The following is a 20,387-nucleotide window of genomic DNA, read 5'->3' as shown; positions in this document are numbered from 1 at the left end:
GTGTAGTATTTGTGCGTGTGTAATAGAGCTTCTGTTAGGGGATAGTAGAATATGTTAACCAGGCTCCCAGTGGATACATTCTAAGGAAAGTGTCAGATTATTCAACTTGAGTTTCTTTCTTTCTTGTTCTTTTTTTATTGAGAGTGATTTTGCTGCACTCTCTTTACATAAGATTAAGTAGAAGTCTAAAGTACTACTGGGATCTCAGTATCATCTGTGTTCTCTGTGCGCAAGCTTATCATATAAGACTCTGATATCTCCATCAAAGAGGAAATGTGATGAACTAACTGTTAGACTGAGAAAAGTTGTGGTCAGTGAGATAGCTCTGTAAATGGAACAATCATTTTCCTCTTGCGTTTGGACATTAACATGATTTGGTTTTTGAAAAGAATATACCATACAACATGACTTGAACTGAACTGAACTGAATTGAATTGCAGCATATAGTACTATTTAACCCCTACATGTAGCTTTTACCGATGCAGTTATTAAAGACTCACAATGCCCAGTTGAATAACACCATTGCTTGACTCATTTCTGCAGGTATGACACTGTGCAAAAGGCTTTAATGACTGCCATAATGGTTTTGACAGATAAGATTGATAACGATTTACCCGAATCTGCTCCTGAAACACAGAGTCAGAGGCACTGCAGAAGCGCTGTGCAGTAAGAGATTGCACTGGCCTATCCACTGTGTTTGGCAAGTGAACATGGCTAAAAAATAAGTTCCTGTTAAGAAATCATCAGACACAGAGCATCTGCCACCAACTGTTTTCGTACCCTCACACATGTTAATGGACATGCCAATATATTGTTTGGCATGACAAGAAGCAGGTTGCTGCATTTCTTGTGGGAGTTGTAGTCTAGGCAACGGAAGAAATCGAAAAAATCCCCCAACAACCCCACCCCCCACCCAAGATGTTCTAATTAATTCAGCGTTTTCACTGCTTCACAAATAACTTCTTATCTAAAGTGTCGGCAGAGCATCATCTCCCTTCACATATCTGTAGCATGACTCAAGTCCGTGTTAATGGACGACTATGACACCTGCACCTTTACACTTCCCTGCTTACATCATTTCTCAGTCATGCTCAGGCAGACGTGTGGAGACGCTTTGGTTCAGACTCAGAACATTTCCTGTATTGTCTGTTTCTTACATTCAAAACAGTTAACAGTTATAGATCTATGAAATTTATCAAAACTGATACAGATTAAAGACTATCCCTCATGCCCTGGAGTATAGCATTTTCACACTATCAGCAAATTCTTAACACGCCATTCACTACAAGGTTTTCACTGTGTGTTACGACTAAACGTCATAACTGCAGGTCTGAAAAACGTTACCATATTTTTAAAGCAAATCTAACTGCTTAATACAACTACATTTTGATCTTATTTAACCTAATCAGATTTCTTAATATTCGTATATGAACTACTTCGAGGGGATGCCTTTGTTGGTTTATTTTGCGCTTTAAGGTTCAGTTGCTCGTCCGGTTGTGCTATATCTGGGTGAATTATGAAGTGAGCCCTCACTGGGAAAAAAAGCGCTTTTCTTCACATGCTTGCTTGCGCATCTAGCGTCCGATTACAACAGTTCGAGCGCGCTACATGACGCTAAGTGCGATTAGGTTATGGAGAAACTGCAGACGCGATATTGTAAATAGGGAAATAGTATCTCCAACTTTATTTAATTATACATTTCGCTTATTGTAATATCCAGGTAATTAAAGGATGCTAAATTTGGCATTTCTGCAAAGCTTTAAGCTGTCTCTAAAGTTGCGCTCGCTCATTCGGAACAGCTCTATATTCATGGACGAGATGAAACACCTGGAAGATTCGTTGATCAAATTGATAGAAAATCACAACGACTGATTAATTTATGCCTCTTGAGAACGTATTATGTTTCAGTCTTAGCATTTGGAATTCCTGTCACGTCATGCAGAGAAATTTGGCTGCGATGTTAAGCCACAAACACCCGCTTTTTCTTTTCTAATGCGAATCACAACAGGTAGGATATACGATTGTTAGTTAGAAAATCTACCTTTGGGGTTAATTAAGTTTGATGTAAATAAGGAACGAAAGGAATAAAGAGTCGTTACATGTAAGATTCTTCATAGTTAAACATCATTCGCTAATTTGTCTGTATAAGGAGAGAGTTGACGTCTAAAACTGCCTCAAGTATTAGGACTGTTGTTTGCAGTTTAGACAGATATGGGTTAATTTACTGATGTACCGTTATAGTTTAAAGGTACGGTTTAAAATATGTTCAATAATTAACTACATGACATCGGTTCCTGGGCGTAATTTAAATCATACAAATGCAAATCTCAAAACTTTTTTTTTTTCACCAGCGTTGATTGAACTGTCAGATGTTTGCATCCTTGGAAATGCTTAACTTGACAGCAAAATCAGTATGAAATCAGAAATTGATGACTGAGATTGGTAACGTTATTTTTGATAAGTAGACTCTAATCCCCAGTGCAAGTAATGCTGAAACATTGTGTGTTCGAATCCTGATGCAGCATTTTGCAAATTACTCCTAATTTCATTACACAGCCATCCATCCAATGGGTGGATCTCACTGTTTCAAGCTGTGTAAGGCTGTTTTGTCATTCAGAGTCATTTGTGACTGTTTGGTGATACTGACTCCTCTATGTTTCAGCTGCGAGAGATGGACTAACAGTCATGGCACAGCTGTATTACCGCAGGACTGACAATTCCTCCTACAGGGATCGCATCCCGCTGCGTATCGTTCGTGCTGAGTCGGAGTTCTCTGCCCAGGAGAAGCTGTACCTGAGTGCAGTGGAGAAAGGTGACTATGCCAGTGTCAAACAGGCGCTGGAGGAGGCTGAGATCTACTTCAAGATTAACATTAACTGTGTTGATCCTCTAGGGCGTACAGCGTTGCTCATTGCCATAGAGAATGAAAACCTGGAGATCATTGAACTTTTGCTCAGCTATAATGTGTATGTGGGAGATGCTCTGCTTCATGCCATCCGCAAAGAGGTGGTTGGTGCTGTGGAACTACTGCTCAATCACAAGAAACCAAGTGGAGAGAAACAGGTAGGAGAGGATGTGGAGTTTATATATATATATATATATATATATATATATATATATATATACATATGTGTGTGTGTGTGTGTGTGTGTGTATATATATATATATATACACACATACATACACACATAGACACACACACATACATACATACTGTATATATACATTGCTTTTTCTGATGCCTGTTCCTGTTTATCCGTTTCTGTCTCTATAAACTCATTTTTCTCCTCAGTTTTTAAGAACCCTGCTTGCTTTGTTCTTTCCTTTTCTCTTTCTCTTTCTTTCTCTCTCTTTCTCTGTCTCTCTTTCCTTTTTCTGCTCTGTTATGTCTTCCACTATGTCAGTGGATGACAAGCTGTAAAAAGCACCAGCCATTGTTAAAAAATAAAACCCTAGTGACTAGCATAAACGAGTCTGTGTTATAGTGTACACAAACTGAAAAGCTAAACCTTGTCTGCTATGTCATTCCTCAGCATGTTAAGCATAGTCGCTATAGTGTATTCACCCGTGACATTTGTTTCCATCAGAGAACTGATATTGTATAATACACAACCTGTGTGTGAAGCTTTTATTGAGCTCTAGATGCAGTGTGTATGAATTCAATAGCACAGTCAAATCCAAATTTTCCAAGGTTTGTGAACCAGAGTGCTGCTTTCACACAGGAACGCTGATCTGCTCTTACTAAATCTGTAGACATTCTTTTTCACTTCAGACATTAAATTACAGTCCCACAGGACTGTAACTTCCCCTCCCAAAGATCCTCAGATCTGCTCAAACATAAACAGCTTTATATGGACATAACTTGTCTCATCCAAATAACTTCCTGATCAGATAACAGCCTGCATCGACTCTCCGCCTGAATTCAGAGCAGCTATCTTAATTTTTTGTGATTTATCACGAATTCAGAGCACCTATTATATGATTTATTCTGAATTCAGGGTGGCTATCTAAAATAATGTGATTTGGAGTCGTGCGGAGTCACCTACATGGTGCTTGGTTTCTTGGTTTCAAGGCATTTTTTAACTTTTCTGTGCTGCATTTGTTATCATTCAAATATAATTTGGTTTCTTTACATAGGAATATGCTGGGAAAGAGCTTGTTTCTGGGAAATCATTATGGAGGGTTTTACCTTTTTTTGGTGGAGGGGGTGAAGCGAGCAGAGCTGGTGAGAGATTAGGACTGTTGCAAATGCGATTGTCATGGCTGGGCCGGTCCAGCCTCTCTTTGTTCTCTGTGTTTACATCCTCTTTATTCCTTATGTTTGATATGCAAATAAGAAAACTCACATGTTACTTGCAGGTTACTTGCTTTGATTTTCAACAGAGCAGAGATGCAAATGATCTGAAATAACCCCATCATGTGGTAACCTGATGATCTGAAGGGAATCTATCTATCTATCTATCTATCTATCTATCTATCTATCTATCTATCTATCTATCTATCTATCTATCTATCTATCTATCTATATGTGTGTGTGTGTGTGTGTGTGTATATATATATATATATATATATATATATATTCCAGTAGTCTCTTCATATCACTACTAGAGTATGGAGTTGTGTGTGTGTGTGTGTGTGTGTGTGTGTGTGTTCTTATCGTCACACTGAGAGACTGAGAGGAATTCCATTTTGTTGTTCAGATCTGATCTCTCTTTGAACGTCTATTTCTATCATATCCAGCACAGGTGTAAACTGACCTCCAACCTACAATTGCCTTTGATGTGTAAATTAGCAAAAACAGATAGAAATCTCTCTAGAATGTTCTATCAAGTTTACCAGCCAGTCATAAGAGACGCTGACATGGCTTTTGTTTTGTTGAAAAATGACTCACTTCTAATTACTTCACTCATAAGGGACACAAATAGGATGTTTCTAGAGCAGGGTGAGTAGTGGAAAACAGAGGAACAAACAATAAAAACAAAACAAAAACATGGTATCACATTTTTTCAGTTTCAAATTTGGGCCATATTTGTTTCCAGTCCCGGTGACATGTATGTGATCTGAGTGAGAACCATTATGCGTAGGTCCAATTGATCTTTTTTTTCACCATATGACAGGTTGCTAAACCAACTTTTCCATATGCTCGTGTGTTTTCCAAACACTCAGTACTGTCACTGTAAATTGTCAACACCATATTTCCAGGTCAGTGCTCACAGGCTTGCATGTCGTCTGGATCATGCTTCCAGAACCTACACTTCATTAGCCTTTGTGACTTTTTTCTGGATTTTCTGTGTATCTCAAATACATTTAAATGTTTAACAAATGCATATGCTAAAAACAGTGATGTAGGCCTACTCATTAATTAATTGTTTGAGAGCTTCTTTTGGTGTCAGTTTACAGTGCTGTAAGGAAAAAGTGCTTTTCTCTGAGGAAAAAAGTGGCATTTAATCACCTGCCATTACTTTAGCTTCTGACTCTTTTAGTTGTGTTATTGATCAAAAGTGCAAACAATGCTTCTCCGCTCAGCTGAAACAAACTACTGTTAAATTGATAAGCCTGTCAAACATAGTCTGGTTCACTATATGAGGCCCGCTGTGGTAGCTCTAATGTATTTACCTCAGTGCTTTGCCGGACACATGTTGACAAAGAGTTTCGTGCTGAGGCTGCTCTTCAGTGTGTCGGCTAGTTAAGGCCTGAACCTTTCACCGTCGTCTTCATTATTTTCTCCAAACAGAAACCTGTGTTTTCCTCTAGCTGCGCTCCTCAAAGCTTCCACTGAAAACGATCCCGATAGCACACAAGCTTACAGGATTAATCACCCGCAAACCCCCAATCATCACCCCTTTCTCCTCCTCCTCTCTCCATGAGATACACAAACACGCACATTCCTTTTTTCTTTCCCCCCCCACTCTCTTTTTATTCCTTATCTTCCTTCTCTTTCCTCAAACTTCCTACCCATATTATAGCTGCTGCTCTCTTTTCCCAGCTGCATATGTCTGGAGATTGTTGTTGTTGTTGTTGTTGTTTTTGTTGTTACTGGTGTTTTTGTTTGTTAGCTGCTCAGACGCTCCAGCTCAAGCGACTGAGAGACTTTGGCTTTTTTATATTAACTGTGTGCATAGTTATGCCTACATTTGAACTGCATGGACTGTAATATGAACCCCACACAAAAAATGTCATCCTCGTTGAGTGTACCATAAAAACAGGTTTACACTGTCTTTGCAGAATGCTTACTATTTAGAGAAAGTTCTCCCTCTGAAGGAGAAAACATAGTAAACAGTTAGAGGGAAACGGAAGGTTAGTTTTAAGTGTTCTTTAACCCATCTGTTTGTGTGTTATGGTAAAACCAGCCTCTTTGGAGCAGTGCATTGCTTTTCTTATTTTAAATAACCATGTCTGCAGAGATCTTATCATGGCTATAGTACTGATAGTGCTGATATAAATCTTTGAGAGCAGTACATGAGATAAATTCAAAATACAGAAGATTATCTTAGAGGTAACATTTCTGATCTGATATTTCACAGTATGCTTGTGTTTGTGCTGTTATCAGAAGAACAAACAGCGAATCAAAGTGAAGAAAATATGCAAAATAATGTGGGAAAATTCTCCTTCAGGGCACTGTTATAACATGAGGAAATGAGGTCATCATACCCCTGTTCACTGTGTGTGTGTGTGTGTGTGTGTGTATGTCTGTCTTTCTGTCTGTCTGCTTGTATCTGCGCATGTGAGTGTGTGTGTGTGTCTCTGTGTGTGTATATGTGTGTACTTTCCAGAAATATGTGATTTATAGTGACCAGTTGAACTGATGTGTTTTAACAGTAAGTAGTAGATATACGGCTAAATGACCCTACAGCAGAAGCACTCCAGCAGAGCATTTACCTCCCACTGTGATGCTCTTAATGCTCAACAGGAATCTGGATTTTGAAGGGGGTGAGGTGTTTCCTCCTGATTTCAGCAGCATACAAACATACAGATGGATTACAGAGCACTTACGATTGAACATCTGTGCACCTCCTAATTTCACCTCTACATGCCCCCCCACCCCCTTCAGAAGGAAAACTTTCTCTAAAAAGTGACTTACAGATGACATTTTTCAGAGGAGTTCATCTTCAAGTCTGTGCAGTGCAGATGTAGGCATTTCCATCACTGTCAAAACCAGATCGGTGTATTTCAGACACATTTCTGTTCCACTCCAGCATTAACACAGCTCATTCAGGCAGTCTGTTAATCACAGGAATGATCTGAATGCGACATTTTAATGGTGCCTCATATCAGAATAAGCTGTGTAGGGGATTCCTGAGACTGGAATGAAGAAAAGTTGATGTTGGCTTTAAGAGCATAAAATATAACCTTCATTATGCAATACTAAGAGTTAAAAGATCTCTACAGTTTTGGAAAAGTATGAACATATTTCAAATGGAGTGGTCTATTCATGGCTCCACATGGGTGTTGTTGGATCAACCTCAACAATTGCCAAAAAGAACCAAACAAACAAAAAAAAGCAAAACACACACTTACAATTTTGCTGCACAAAGATAAATCACTGATTAAGAAAAGAACAGTGGCAACAGTTACGGCATCAGCTGCTCCATGAATTGTGGTATAAATACCGTTAAATGTCTCGTAGGAGGTTGACCAACAGCTTCTTCACTTTGCCTACCCAGGTGCCACCTCCTCTGCTGGATAAGCAGTTCTCTGACTTCACCCCCGATATAACACCCATCATCCTGGCCGCACACACCAACAACTATGAGATCATTAAAATGCTGGTGCAGAAGGGTGTGTCTGTGCCACAGCCACATGAGGTGCGCTGTAACTGCGTGGAGTGTGTCTCCAGCTCAGACGTAGACAGCCTGCGGCACTCCCGCTCGCGTCTCAACATCTACAAGGCCCTGGCCAGCCCCTCCCTCATCGCCCTATCCAGCGAGGACCCCTTCCTGACGGCTTTTCAGCTCAGCTGGGAACTGCAGGAGCTCAGTAAGGTGGAAAACGAATTCAAAACCGAGTACGAAGAGCTGTCCCATCAGTGCAAACGCTTTGCCAAGGACCTGCTGGACCAGACGCGCAGCTCACGTGAGTTAGAGCTCATCCTGAACTTCCGCGATGACATGAGTCTGCTGCAGGATGAAGGGAACAACGACCTGGCCCGTCTCAAACTTGCCATCAAGTACCGGCAGAAAGAGGTGAGGATATTGTGGGGAGAACTGGCTGTGTTCAGCATCCTCTCATGATGAGGTTACTGTAAGTTTATGGTTTAATCAGGAAACATCTTAAAGCTTAGACCATGTCAAAACCAAAACCATAGCTGAAATATTTGAGTGGTTGGTCCTGACCAAACAGTTCTGTAACGTGAGCCAGTCCATGAACAGTTAGTATGTCGTTGAATTTGGTTGTATACATATCATCCTGTGACATTTGTCTTCTTTCCAAATGTCAGTGTTTGTCCTAAAGTAAACATGTGTTCTCAGCGCTGCTGCCTTCTCTGGCAGTCAGGCCTCTCTTACTGGAATGTATTTAAAAGCAAACACATGCACTTGGAGTTGCACACATGCACTTTCAGCTCAGTTCTCCAAACATCCCCCATCCCATTGGGGAGACTAATGAGGCAAATGCATCTGATTCTTTGTCTTATTGGTCAGTTCTTTGAAGGACTTGAAATTTGACCTTGGGAATGAAAGATAGTGTAAATATGTAAATCGGGGCTTAACAGTCAGTGAAAGGAAACCCTTATATTAAATTGACTGGGCGGTATACCGGTTCATCTGGTATACCGGTTTTAATTTTCCATACGGTATTAATTTTTCATATACCGCCATACCGGACCTATAACCGATAAATTATTAACGGTTATTAAATCTTGATGAAGCATTTCTATTTTGACTGGCACAGATTTCTAGCATTTACAACACTGGTTCAGCGGCCCGGGAAACTCACAGACCAATTGTATGCATTGTAAATCATCTCACAGATTTGATCTCAGCCAGGCAAATCTGCACAGATTTGATCTCAGCCAGTCCAATAAGCATTGCGACTCGAGTCAGTAGCTGGAGTATGTCAAGTACAAACTCCTTTTCTTGGTTCAGCTCAAGAGTCCAGACTTTGTGTGAAATGCATTCTGGGAAACTTGACCACCCAAGTCCACAAAAGTCACCTCCTGATGCATCCTTGATAAAAACCCACGAATCTAGGACACATCCGGGTATTTGATCTGTACTTGGCTAGATGCGAACTGCTGGTTGGAACAGTACTTTGGCCATGACTTATGACGTTTCACAAGTGCATGAGAATGCAAGTACAGAGAAGAATGCATGTTGAGAAACAGCTAGTGAGTGAGATACATACACACAGGGGAGAGAGATGAGACGAGAGACAATAGCTGGAGAAATAAGTGAGTCAGGGAGAAGTAATTTCACATGGCATGCTCTAAAAAGAGAAAAGTAGACAGTGAAAACAAATATTTTAATCAAGAATGGTCAGACTCTTACATGTTCATTCTTCCCACGAACCAGTGTTCGCAGTTCCCAAAACCAATATGTCTCATTTGTTCCGAGACTGTGGTGATTAAGTGGCAGTGTGAAGCACCACTACCAGACAAGGCACAAATCTTTTGAGCAAACATACCCACTCAAATCCAAACTGAGGGCACAGAAAATAAACTAAACTTATCTAAGAGCCCAATATGATCAATCCACCAGAATCCAAACACATTCATTCACTGCCCAACAACGTGCTAACGAATGTTCCCTTAAAATTGCCTGGATTTTGGGTCAACATAAAAAATCATTTACTGACAGCGGGGTTGTTAAGGAGAGCTTAAGAGCTGTAGTTGAAACATGACTTGAGGGAAAACATAAGAGTACAGTTAAGAATACAAAAGTGTTAATTTTGGCTGTTAATTTTGATTTAGTCTTAGTTTTAGTCTTTATTCGTTTTTGTCATATTTTAGTCATTTGATCATTATTAGTTTTAGTCTCATTTTAGTCAAAGAAGACTAGACAAGTTTTAGTCAAATTTTAGTCAAATGTATTTGCCATGTTTTCGTCAGTTTGCATTTTTTTAAATTAAATAACCGTGACTTCACGAAGCACACAGATATTCTTAGGCTTGCTATTAGTATGCACAATTAACATTACCAAGTCAAGCAAACAAGAAAACATAGCCATCTGCTTCTAGCTAACACAGTCAAGCCTTTAAGTTGATTTTGATAAAAGTCTAACTTTTTTTATTACATACTTCTTGGTGGCGTGTCTTCAAATGCCTCTTGACGTTTGAGGCATTTTTCCCATCGATTTTGCACCTACATTGTTTCCAGTGCGTTTTATTTTCAGTTTTATTGTAGCTTAAATGTGTCACAAATCTGTTCTTCAGAGAGTAACCATGATATGAGTTGCCAACAGCATTGCCAGACGGGTAATGAACGACTTTTTGACACGGTCTGCAAGCCACATTGTTTAAAGACAAACTTTTCCTCTTTCCTGTCCTCACCTTCCTGTTCAGCACTTTTTTATTTTATTTTATTTTTTTTTGCGATTTTCACGAGGATGCAGCAGCAAGGTATATCTAGTGCAAAATCTCTTCATATGAGCAGGTGCTCATTTGACTAGCTCATTTAACTAGTAATATTATAATGATAACAGCATTGCACTGGGTAAATATAGTACTGGCCCGTAAGTTACTACAGTCAGTTTAAAATACCCCAAACCTCTGATTTGTAAAGAAGATCTGATTAATGGATAAGTTAAAGATATTCATGCTGGTGAGTTCATCATCACAACAAGAATGATTGGCTTGAAAGAGTGTGAGATCAGATGTGTAAAAACAGACGTGGGCTCCATATTTTTCTATCCTGATTGTGAAGGGAAATTAATTAAAATGAGATAGCATTATTAGTTGTAATCAGTCTGGGGATAGGCTAAGTGTCACAAAATGATCAAAAATCGTACATTATGAGACATTTGTCATGACTGGTCTCTGTACATCATACAGAGCTCTGTATGATGTACGATCAATCATGTCGAAAGTCTCATAATGTACGATTTTTTGATCATTTTTAGGGCAAAATTATTGTACAAATTTGATAATAATTGTATATCTGGCAAGGCTGGTTGCCAAGTTAAGGTTAGTTAAAATGTTTAACGTTCAATTTCCAGAGGAGGGAGGCTATAATTGGTTGTCCATTCGTCTGACTCTGACATTATCGTTTCATTAGTATTCGTCGACGAAAATGGCAATATATTTCATCACAGTTTTTATTTTCAAAGGTGCATTTTTATTTAGTTATCATCTCATTTACGTTGTGGAAAAAAGTTCGTTGATGAACATTTTTCGTCACAGTTTTCATCGGCGAAGTTAACACTGGAGTACAATAATAGCTGCCATGCAGTTGCGATACCAGTGCTTTACCCCTTCAGAAGCATTTATATTGAAATTGTAAGAGGAATAAATATACCAAAATAGACGAATATAGATATATACTTTTACCATCCTTCCTTCAAATTATATCGTTATATGAATTTTAGGCCATACCGCCCAGCCCTAGAAGGAAGGCAAATCAACTCTTCTTACAGTGCGTTTATTGTAAATATCATTACTGAAGAAATTAGCTGTCATCATATCCATATTGCCGTAGCTTCTCTCCCAGTAGTCACTTGAGAATGAAGGCTGACTGTGATTAACTGAAAAAGCACTGAGGAGTAATTACTGTGATATGGTCAGTAAAACAGGACTGAGGAATGATTACTGTGATGTGTTCAATAAAAACAGGACTGAGGGGTGATTACTGTGATGTGTTCAGTAAAACAGGACTGAGGAATGATTACTGTGATGTGTTCAGTAAAACAGGACTGAAGAATGATTACTGTGATGTGTTCAATAAAACAGGACTAAGGGATGATTACTGTGATGTGTTCAGTAAAACAGGACTGAGGAATGATTACTGTGATGTGTTCAATAAAACAGGACTGAGGGCTGATTACTGTGATGTGTTCATTGAAAAAGGACTGAGACGATTACTGTGATGTGTTCAATAAAAAAGGCTGAACTGTGAGAAGGGCAGGGTGAGCAGAGTCATTCTGACAAGGTCATTGCATACTCACTTTTAGTTCATATTCACTTATTCACTTTTAATTCCCTCTTTACCAGTCAGTCATTCTTGTGCTAAGGGCGCACTAGCTTGATCTTATGTCCAGTAGTACATTTCTTAATGTCAGAGACTAATCACATTTTATATAATAAAGGCAGGAACTGAAACTCAAACCTGGGGTTCAGAAATTAAATGATGTTTTTAAAGTAATTAAAAAACCCACACAGAATTTGCCCAATAATCCTCATTCATTTGTTTGGTCAGTTAAAGCAACATCATGACAGCTACCCATGAGAATGAATGATTCTCAATTCATCAATTTCTCTATAAGAAATGTAAATATAAATATAAAAAAATACTGGTTAAACCACTTTATTGGCATTTCCAAATTTTTTTTTTTTCTGTTGTTATTTTCCAGCTTTTGAGGGCTGACCAAGCTTGAAAAACAGCTTGACATCCTGTCTCACAATCCAGCTCCACATGGTCACAAATAAGCCTTTGTTCTCAAACCCAGAGGACATTTAATAAATCTTTCAAAACATTTATTTGGTTGTACAGCTCCTAACACCCACCACCATTAACAGCACAGTAACACTGCAGTTTTAAGTTTACGTTTAATGAGACCCAGGTGAGCATTGGAGTATTTAGTATAATGTATGACAGTAAAAGGATATTAAATAAAAATATAAATATATACAGATAAAGCGATGGTCAGTTGTCTTTACCCACAGTCTGTCCCTGTGTTAGTCACTGGTTAAACCTGTTCAGTACTGCTTGCGAGAGGTCCGATGGGTATCCTAAGAGGAACATGTGCTGTGTTTCTTTCCATATCTGTGAAGGTGGTCAGTACTCAATACTGTTTCCTGCAGTGCTACTTTCAGAGTTAAAGAAAAAAATTTGCTTGAATCTTTGAACATTTTGCTACTTTTAAGTATGTAATAATCAAGCTCTAGAGTTTTCTACTGTTCTGAGAAACTTAAGGAAAAGCAATTGATTTTGACTTTTGAAGAGACCTGTAGGCTGTGAGGAACATAGAGAAAAAAGTCAAACTCTTATGATGCATTTACCAGAAGTGAATGTCCTTTAAATGGCACTTTAAATGGCCATTTGCCGTAGCTTTTCCACCCGCAGCCTAGCGCTGATAACAACCCCTATTTGTCTGATTAGTGTTCCAGCTCTTAACATTCTCCCTGCCGAATCATTCCCACTGTGACTCTGGGCCAAAGAACCCTGCTCTCCGTGGGTGAACAGATTGTGGCATGCTAATCAGGACTGATGAGGAACACTCAAAGACCTCTCTAGTTTGACCTCCTTGCCCCACTGCCAAAGAACAAGTATGAAGTCATAAGGATGCATTTGGGTGTAATTTAGTTAGGCTCAGATAGACTTCCGCTGTTATCTGCTGATGCACTTTTAATTGCCAAAGACAAATCTCGTGGAGAAATAAAAGAATAGACTGGAGACTCACTGCATATGTCTCCACCCATGTGCCTTGTGACCCTTAGACATCTACAGATCATATTTGGTAGTTGTGATATCCGTTTGAACTGAAATTTTACACTGATTGGAGAGGAGGGGTGGAGTAAGAGTGTGTGGTGGCCTGCTGCATTCTCTGAGGTTTCAGGGGAAAGGAGCAAAAATAAAAAAATGACAGTATCAGACAGCTGAGTACAGTAGTTGCTTAGAGCCTATGCACACAGGATGCTTAAGACTGAATTGTCTACTTAAGTAAAGAGTAGTTAGTTCTTATTTTAATGGTACTCTAGAAATATTGGTTGAAAATACATACAGCTCAATAAACTAGCTGTCTTTTTCCATGAATTCCACTTGCTCACTTTGTAAGGTACGTTGTAAGCTTTTGCTCTGTCTGTGAAGATGATCGGATCTCCTCTGATGAGACACAAGAAATGTCACAAGATTTTATGGAGTTATTTTTTTTTTATCTGCACATACATTTCATTCATTTAGTTGCTTGCATTGCTTTGAAATACAAGCAAAAAGGTTTGCTGGACCACATAGCCCTGAGCTGAACATTTTTTGTTAAACAAGCTGGAACTCTGAGCAGGAGAGGAAAAAAGGGAGAAATTTAGTCAGTTGCCTAAACTTTAACTAAATCATTTGTTCATGACAAAAAAATTTAATTTTGTTTCTGTTTTCATTTTGTTTCCTTTATTCTCTTTGTTCTTGTCCAGTTTGTTGCGCAGCCAAACTGCCAGCAGCTGTTGGCATCACGCTGGTACGATGAGCTTCCAGGCTGGAGGAGGCGCCACTGGGCAGTAAAGTTTGTCACCTGCGTCTTCATTGGCCTCCTGTTCCCTGTCTTTTCCATCTGCTACCTGGTGGCACCCAAGAGTCGCTATGGCCTCTTCATCCGCAAGCCCTTCATCAAGTTCATCTGCCACACTGCTTCGTACTTGACCTTCCTGTTCCTTCTGCTCCTGGCCTCCCAGCACATCGTTTCCAATGACCCCAATCGCCAGGGCCCTCTGCCCACCACGGTGGAGTGGATGATCCTGCCATGGGTCATAGGTACAGCATGCAGGCTAATGGCATGTCACTACTCTAAGGAGGAATCCAACAGTTGGGATTTAGTTATTAGACTGCAGTATAATATGGTTGTACTAACAAGTCATTGAATAGATATGAATAATGGTCTGGCATAAAAACAAAGGCTTGCCCCCCTCCCCTCTTCAGTTTGCTGCATAATTCAACCCTGGCACTGAGTAGGATTTTGACACACAGAAGTCCTCATGTCACAAGCTGCTGCAGTCAGTTGTTAAAAAAGTGACAAACAGTAAAGGAGGTGAAATGGTTCCTCGGGTGTTGTGCTTGGCTTACACTGTCTTTTGAACAAGTTGGTCTCTTGTCAGGTTTAGGCACTCTCATCTGTCAGCCCCAGTCTAATGTCATTTACTTTTTTACAGCTTAGAGCAGTCAGTAAATACTCGTTTACTTCAATCTCTCAAAGCCCTCTTCATCCCACACCTGGTTCAGTTCTAACATTGTTAGATGGCCCAAAATCATCCATTTGTTCCTTTCATAACCGTGTTTCCTTGATGGGGTGCCCCAACACCTTTACACCCCTTCATTGTGGTGGAAATATATTCCAGATGTAAGAAATGCATAGCCTTGGAAAGCAAAGCAGTTCACATCCAGGGCATGGCAATAACAGTAAATAAGTTGTGTTTTTAAATGTGTGTGGCAAAGAATTTCGTTGAAAAGTTTGTAGTATTGAGCCTCCAGCTTTCTAACACCTGGTGATTTGCCGTTTTAGCCAAATAATCATCAAACTCAGAACAACTTTAATCACAAATCCATCTGCTATGCTAGTGTGTTCAAAAAAAGTCAAAGGCATATTCTAGACTTGTGACTTCTTGAGTTAGTTAAGATACAACAGTAAAGGCAACAATTTTTTGCAGCACCTCTACAGTTTTTTAAGGTGGCCCAACTGCCAAAATGTGCTTCCAACTATACTCACATGTAATTGCACTACCTGTGAGCAAGATGTGTCTGCTTTAAAAACTCATGAATAAATCAGTCTACCTTTGATCACCAGAGGCAGAAATACACACATTTTTGACATAGCAAATCTGACTCTTGGTTCCTTGGCAGGTTTCATATGGACGGAGATTAAGCAGATGTGGGATGGAGGATTTCAGGACTACATTCATGATTGGTGGAACCTAATGGATTTTGTCATGAACTCTTTATATCTGGCAACCATATCACTGAAGATTGTTGCATATGTCAAGGTGCTTTGCAAAAAAACACCCATGCTGTTTTTTGTCACAAATATAGATTTTTGTCTTTCATCATTCAAACATTTAGGATTACATTTTATCTTAATAAGAAGAGTTCAGTCATTTTGTGATTTAAAATTGAAGAACCTTGCGCTATTTATGTTTTGGTATGAAAATGTGTAGATATGTTATGCTGCCAAAATATGTCAACATAGTGAAAGAACAGCGCTGTTGGACACGCTTTCAGGGTGGAACTTTGAAGTTGTTTAGTAAACCATGGGATCTTCTCTTTTCTTTACAGTACAGTGGCTGTAGACCCAGGGCGAGCTGGGAAATGTGGCATCCTACATTAGTAGCCGAGGCTGTCTTTGCCATAGCTAACATTTTTAGCTCGCTGAGACTCATCTCTCTCTTCACGGCCAACTCCCACCTGGGTCCACTGCAGATCTCACTGGGCCGCATGCTTCTGGACATCCTCAAGTTCCTCTTCATCTACTGCCTGGTGTTGCTAGCCTTCGCTAACGGCCTCAACCAGCTTTACTTCTACTATGAGACCCAAGGGAGCAGCAGTAACATTACCTGCAAGGGCATACGCTGCGAGCATCAAAATAACGCATTTTCAACGTTAGTCCAAAATCACTGCCAGTTCTACTCAGTCTTAAGTCTTAATTATTATGTGTTAGCAAAACAGTGCAAAAGAGCACACCTCCACAGGTGTTTTAACAAACATTCTCTCAGTCCACTCTGCTTGTCTGTTTTAGCTCTTAGTCACTGGCTGTTTACAAAGGTTGACCTTTAAGATGGTCTAAACATTGTTGAGTGAGTGGTGGATTCTCATGCTACAAAATGTTTTGTGTGTGGCAATATCAAATTTGCTAGATATGCCATTGCGATGACATCAAATCTCTTGCTGGCTTTGCTAAAGTGGTGTGTGGGTGGGTGTAAATGTCACTTGCCCACTAGGGATGAATGATATTTTACCCTTATTTTCCCCCAATATTTAGTCTTTTGTCCTATCAGACCCTCACAGCAGATGATTCTGCTGTTCTTCACCACTGCAGCCAGTGAGGGATTCAGGAGAGTCCAGCTTGAATCTTTAAGTTATGCAATGTGTAGTTAAAGAAATAATCTACTACAAAAGCATAGTGTCTTATGATAATAACAGTCACCCAGTATTATTAGTAAGGACAGCTGTGGATGGTCGGCTGATTATTTTCCGTCTCAATAACAATCAGTACAAATGAATAGCGGGCTTGTGGATAAGAGCGAAAATGAATTTATGTAAGAATGATTGAATTCAACCTTTAGATTGTGTGAGGAGGTAATGAGGCTTTATTTTGCCTTGGTCTCACAGCAGTTTATGTATTATATTGTGTATTAGCAGCTTGCCAAGACCTGGGTTGAGGTTTTTTCTTGGAACTGAATTTAAAACTGAAAGTTAATTCAATTCTTTGAATTAAATTTGAATTGGAGTTGAAAATGACAGTAGTGAGCTGAATTAGACCTGGGACTGAATTAGAGTTACAGGAAACGGAACTTTGATGAAATTTCATTAAATTTCACCACAAAGATAGACTCCAGAATAAACATCACAAAGCACATTTACATGTCACTATTCCATACCACTGAAAACACAAAGTAGTGAACTGAGTCGCTTTCTGGAAACTGTATTTCAATATCTATGTAAACAGCACTTTCATTAATTTACACTTGAAAATCCAAAATAGCCAGACTTTGTTCATAGTTTCTGCTTACTCCTATACATTGGAAACATATAATACCATTGGGTTATATTCAACTTCCTGCCATTCCAGGTCCGATTCAGTTCTATATGCTTAATTAGTTTTCTAATCCGAATTGGTCATACAACTTGGACATGATTAATTTACTAATTCACTTGTATTAACTCAAACCCTGACTAAAACCGACCATGTTCCAAAATGTTCTTCCACTGGCAATCATTTCCGTGGCTTTAAAATACTTAAAATTAGTTTTAATAGTACAAACACAGTTGTTCGCATTACAGGAAGTCACAGGAAGTGTTTCACTTACCAGGACATGCTTGACCCTGCTGGGAATTATTCATGTCTTTGCCAATACTAAACTAATGTAACTTCATGGTCTATTGAATGACATGAGATGGTTCAACATTCTATCACATTTCAAATGAAAAACTATGTTCTGTCTCTAACCAGCAGCTGTGTGATCATTCAGTTAGAAACCATTTAAGGGTGACACTCAAGAATCCAGCTACTGTGGTTGAACGTTTGTCTTGCTATTTTTATTTTGTCTCAAGCCTCAAATTAACAACATGTCATGCCAGTCTCCTAGGGTGTTATATTTATCAAATCAAATAACATTAATTTAATTATTACTTATTTGTTATTACTCTGTGTTGGTTTTTCATCTCTTGTGCTTTGGGATTGTGACAATAGGTAATAAGGACATTATTTTTAACCCCTGAATGTATTTCTGTCTTTAGGCTGTTTGAAACTCTGCAGTCTTTATTCTGGTCCATATTTGGCCTGATAAGTCTCTATGTGACCAACGTTGGGCCTGATCATAAGTTCACTGAGTTTGTTGGAGCCACGATGTTTGGTACCTACAATATCATCTCTCTTGTTGTCCTCCTAAACATGCTGATTGCCATGATGAACAACTCCTACCAGCACATTGCCGTGAGTGTCATTGCCGTGAGTGTGCAGTGTCAGAACCTTTGCTTCATATCAATACCTGCCTACAGCTTGTCAGGGAAACAGGAAATCAACTTCCTCTTGATTGTTTTCTTCATCCACAGGATCATGCAGACATTGAATGGAAATTTGCGAGAACCAAACTGTGGATGAGTTATTTCGAAGAGGGAGGCACACTACCGCCACCATTCAACATTATCCCAAGCCCCAAATCCTTCTGCTATCTAATTCAGTGGATAAGGAAGAACATTTTTAAGGAGAAAACAAAGAGGACTGAAACATTTGGAACACTAGGGGTAGGTTGTATCAAATAATGATCTCTTTTTTTTTTTTACAGCTGCTAATATCACAGCCTCAGTAATTAGATTACACTATTACTGGATTAGTGTGTCTGAGGACATTTCATTTGTCATAGAAAATGGAACTTTTCCCTGTACCCTCCTGATTCTCCGAATTTGCTATAAATTGTCCAAAGTTTTCCACAACCCATCTTCTAAGAACTTCTTACACAATGACAGTTCAGTGTAAGTGAGTCAGTTATATTTGTGGTTAAGAGTCATAGGAGAATATTAGTTCTTTGTCTGTAATTGATTAAGCACTCATGATTTTGTCTTTTTATGTGAATAATCTTGTTCAGAGAAGGGCTGCTGAAAAAGTGCGACTAAGCCACCAGTATCAGGTATGTAGAGAGACTACAGAATATGTTTCCACCCTGTGCCTGATTCATATTTGATCATAGCATATCCAGCTATAAAACATTATTACTTTGTCCATAGCATATCACATTGTTTCTGAGTGTTTTGAATTTGTGTGCTCATGTGCAGGAGGTCTTAAGAAACCTGGTCAAAAGATATGTGGCTGCCATGATCAGAGATGCAAAAACAGAGGAAGGTCTCACTGAAGAAAACTTTAAGGCAAGAGTTATCAACCCTAGTACACTATTATTCAACACACTTTACAGTGAGCCCCGTTACTTTCCAGCTGGTCCACGTGTTGTACAGACCATTTCTTTGCTTTACAGTTAGCCCATATATTTTACAGTCACCCCATTACTTTACAAGTAGAAGTTTTACATTACAGTACACACATTTTTATCATCAACTTTGTTGCTGTACAACCTCTATGCACATTTTACAGCGTGTTTATCAAGTGCTGGGCTGTATGACAAACATTCTTACACTTTTTTCATGTTAACATCTTTTCAGTCTATCTCTAACATCTTTTCAGTCTCTTCAAAGGTAGAAACAGTCCTATCTCTGTTGACTTCTCTAGGAGCTGAAGCAGGACATCTCTAGTTTCCGCTATGAAGTTATGGGATTGATGAAGGGCAATAGGACCTGTGTTCCTGTACCCAAACTCAACACAACAGCCTCAAATACGACTTATCCAGATCATTCGGCTCTATACTCCACAGTCCTCAGCACTGGCCAACAAAAGAGCAAACTCAACCTTTATGATGTCACAACTATTCTTCAGCACCACTGTGCTGAAAGTGCTCTGGCCAATGGATCTGTCAGTGCTTTACCTGAATGCTCCTCCAAAGAGAAAACAAGGAAAGACTTCCCCAAAGATATCACTGATTTCAGTTTGTTCCAAAAGACCCACAAAAGAACAAACCACTGTTCTAACCCAAACAAAATCTACTCTGTCACAGAGGAGGTGGGTGAGTCAGATGTTCACCACTTAGACTGTGGAACACAGGAGGAGGCAGAGAAGCAGCCATTAACCGTAGATGCTACAGGAGCTGAGCTGGAGAATGAAGAGGAAATTTTGGAGAATGAGAAGGAAGAGGAGATGGAGCTGTCCCCACAGGGGCAGCCCTCTGGGAGCCGATCTCCCCTAAGTAGTCCTCATTCAGAAATGGACACGTAG

General features: G+C 39.4%; 1 protein-coding gene across 1 annotated transcript; it reads left to right on the top strand.

The window, feature by feature from the left end:
- Nucleotides 1–2,682: 2,682 nt before the first annotated feature.
- Nucleotides 2,683–20,387, top strand: trpc4b (transient receptor potential cation channel, subfamily C, member 4b). The gene is made up of 10 exons (XM_030778153.1): nt 2,683–3,063; nt 7,665–8,183; nt 14,275–14,611; nt 15,695–15,834; nt 16,124–16,446; nt 18,305–18,500; nt 18,620–18,811; nt 19,153–19,194; nt 19,340–19,429; nt 19,788–20,387. The coding sequence occupies exons 1-10, from the start codon at nt 2,686–2,688 to the stop codon at nt 20,385–20,387; spliced, it is 2,817 nt and encodes a 938-aa protein (XP_030634013.1). The 5' UTR covers nt 2,683–2,685.

Source organism: Chanos chanos, chromosome 6, assembly GCF_902362185.1.
Source record: "Chanos chanos chromosome 6, fChaCha1.1, whole genome shotgun sequence".
NCBI lineage: Eukaryota > Metazoa > Chordata > Actinopteri > Gonorynchiformes > Chanidae > Chanos > Chanos chanos.
Note: the sequence above shows the minus strand (reverse complement) of the source record. Positions and strands in the feature narration are given on the sequence as shown.

Bases quoted from the DNA above. Each gene is read 5' to 3' on its own strand.
- trpc4b (XM_030778153.1), top strand. From the start codon at position 2,686: ATGGCACAGCTGTATTACCGCAGGACTGACAATTCCTCCTACAGGGAT. The intron at 15,835-16,123 runs GTGCTTTGCAAA...TTTTCTTTACAG, and splicing joins AGATTGTTGCATATGTCAAG to TACAGTGGCTGTAGACCCAG. The intron at 19,195-19,339 runs GTATGTAGAGAG...GCTCATGTGCAG, and splicing joins GACTAAGCCACCAGTATCAG to GAGGTCTTAAGAAACCTGGT.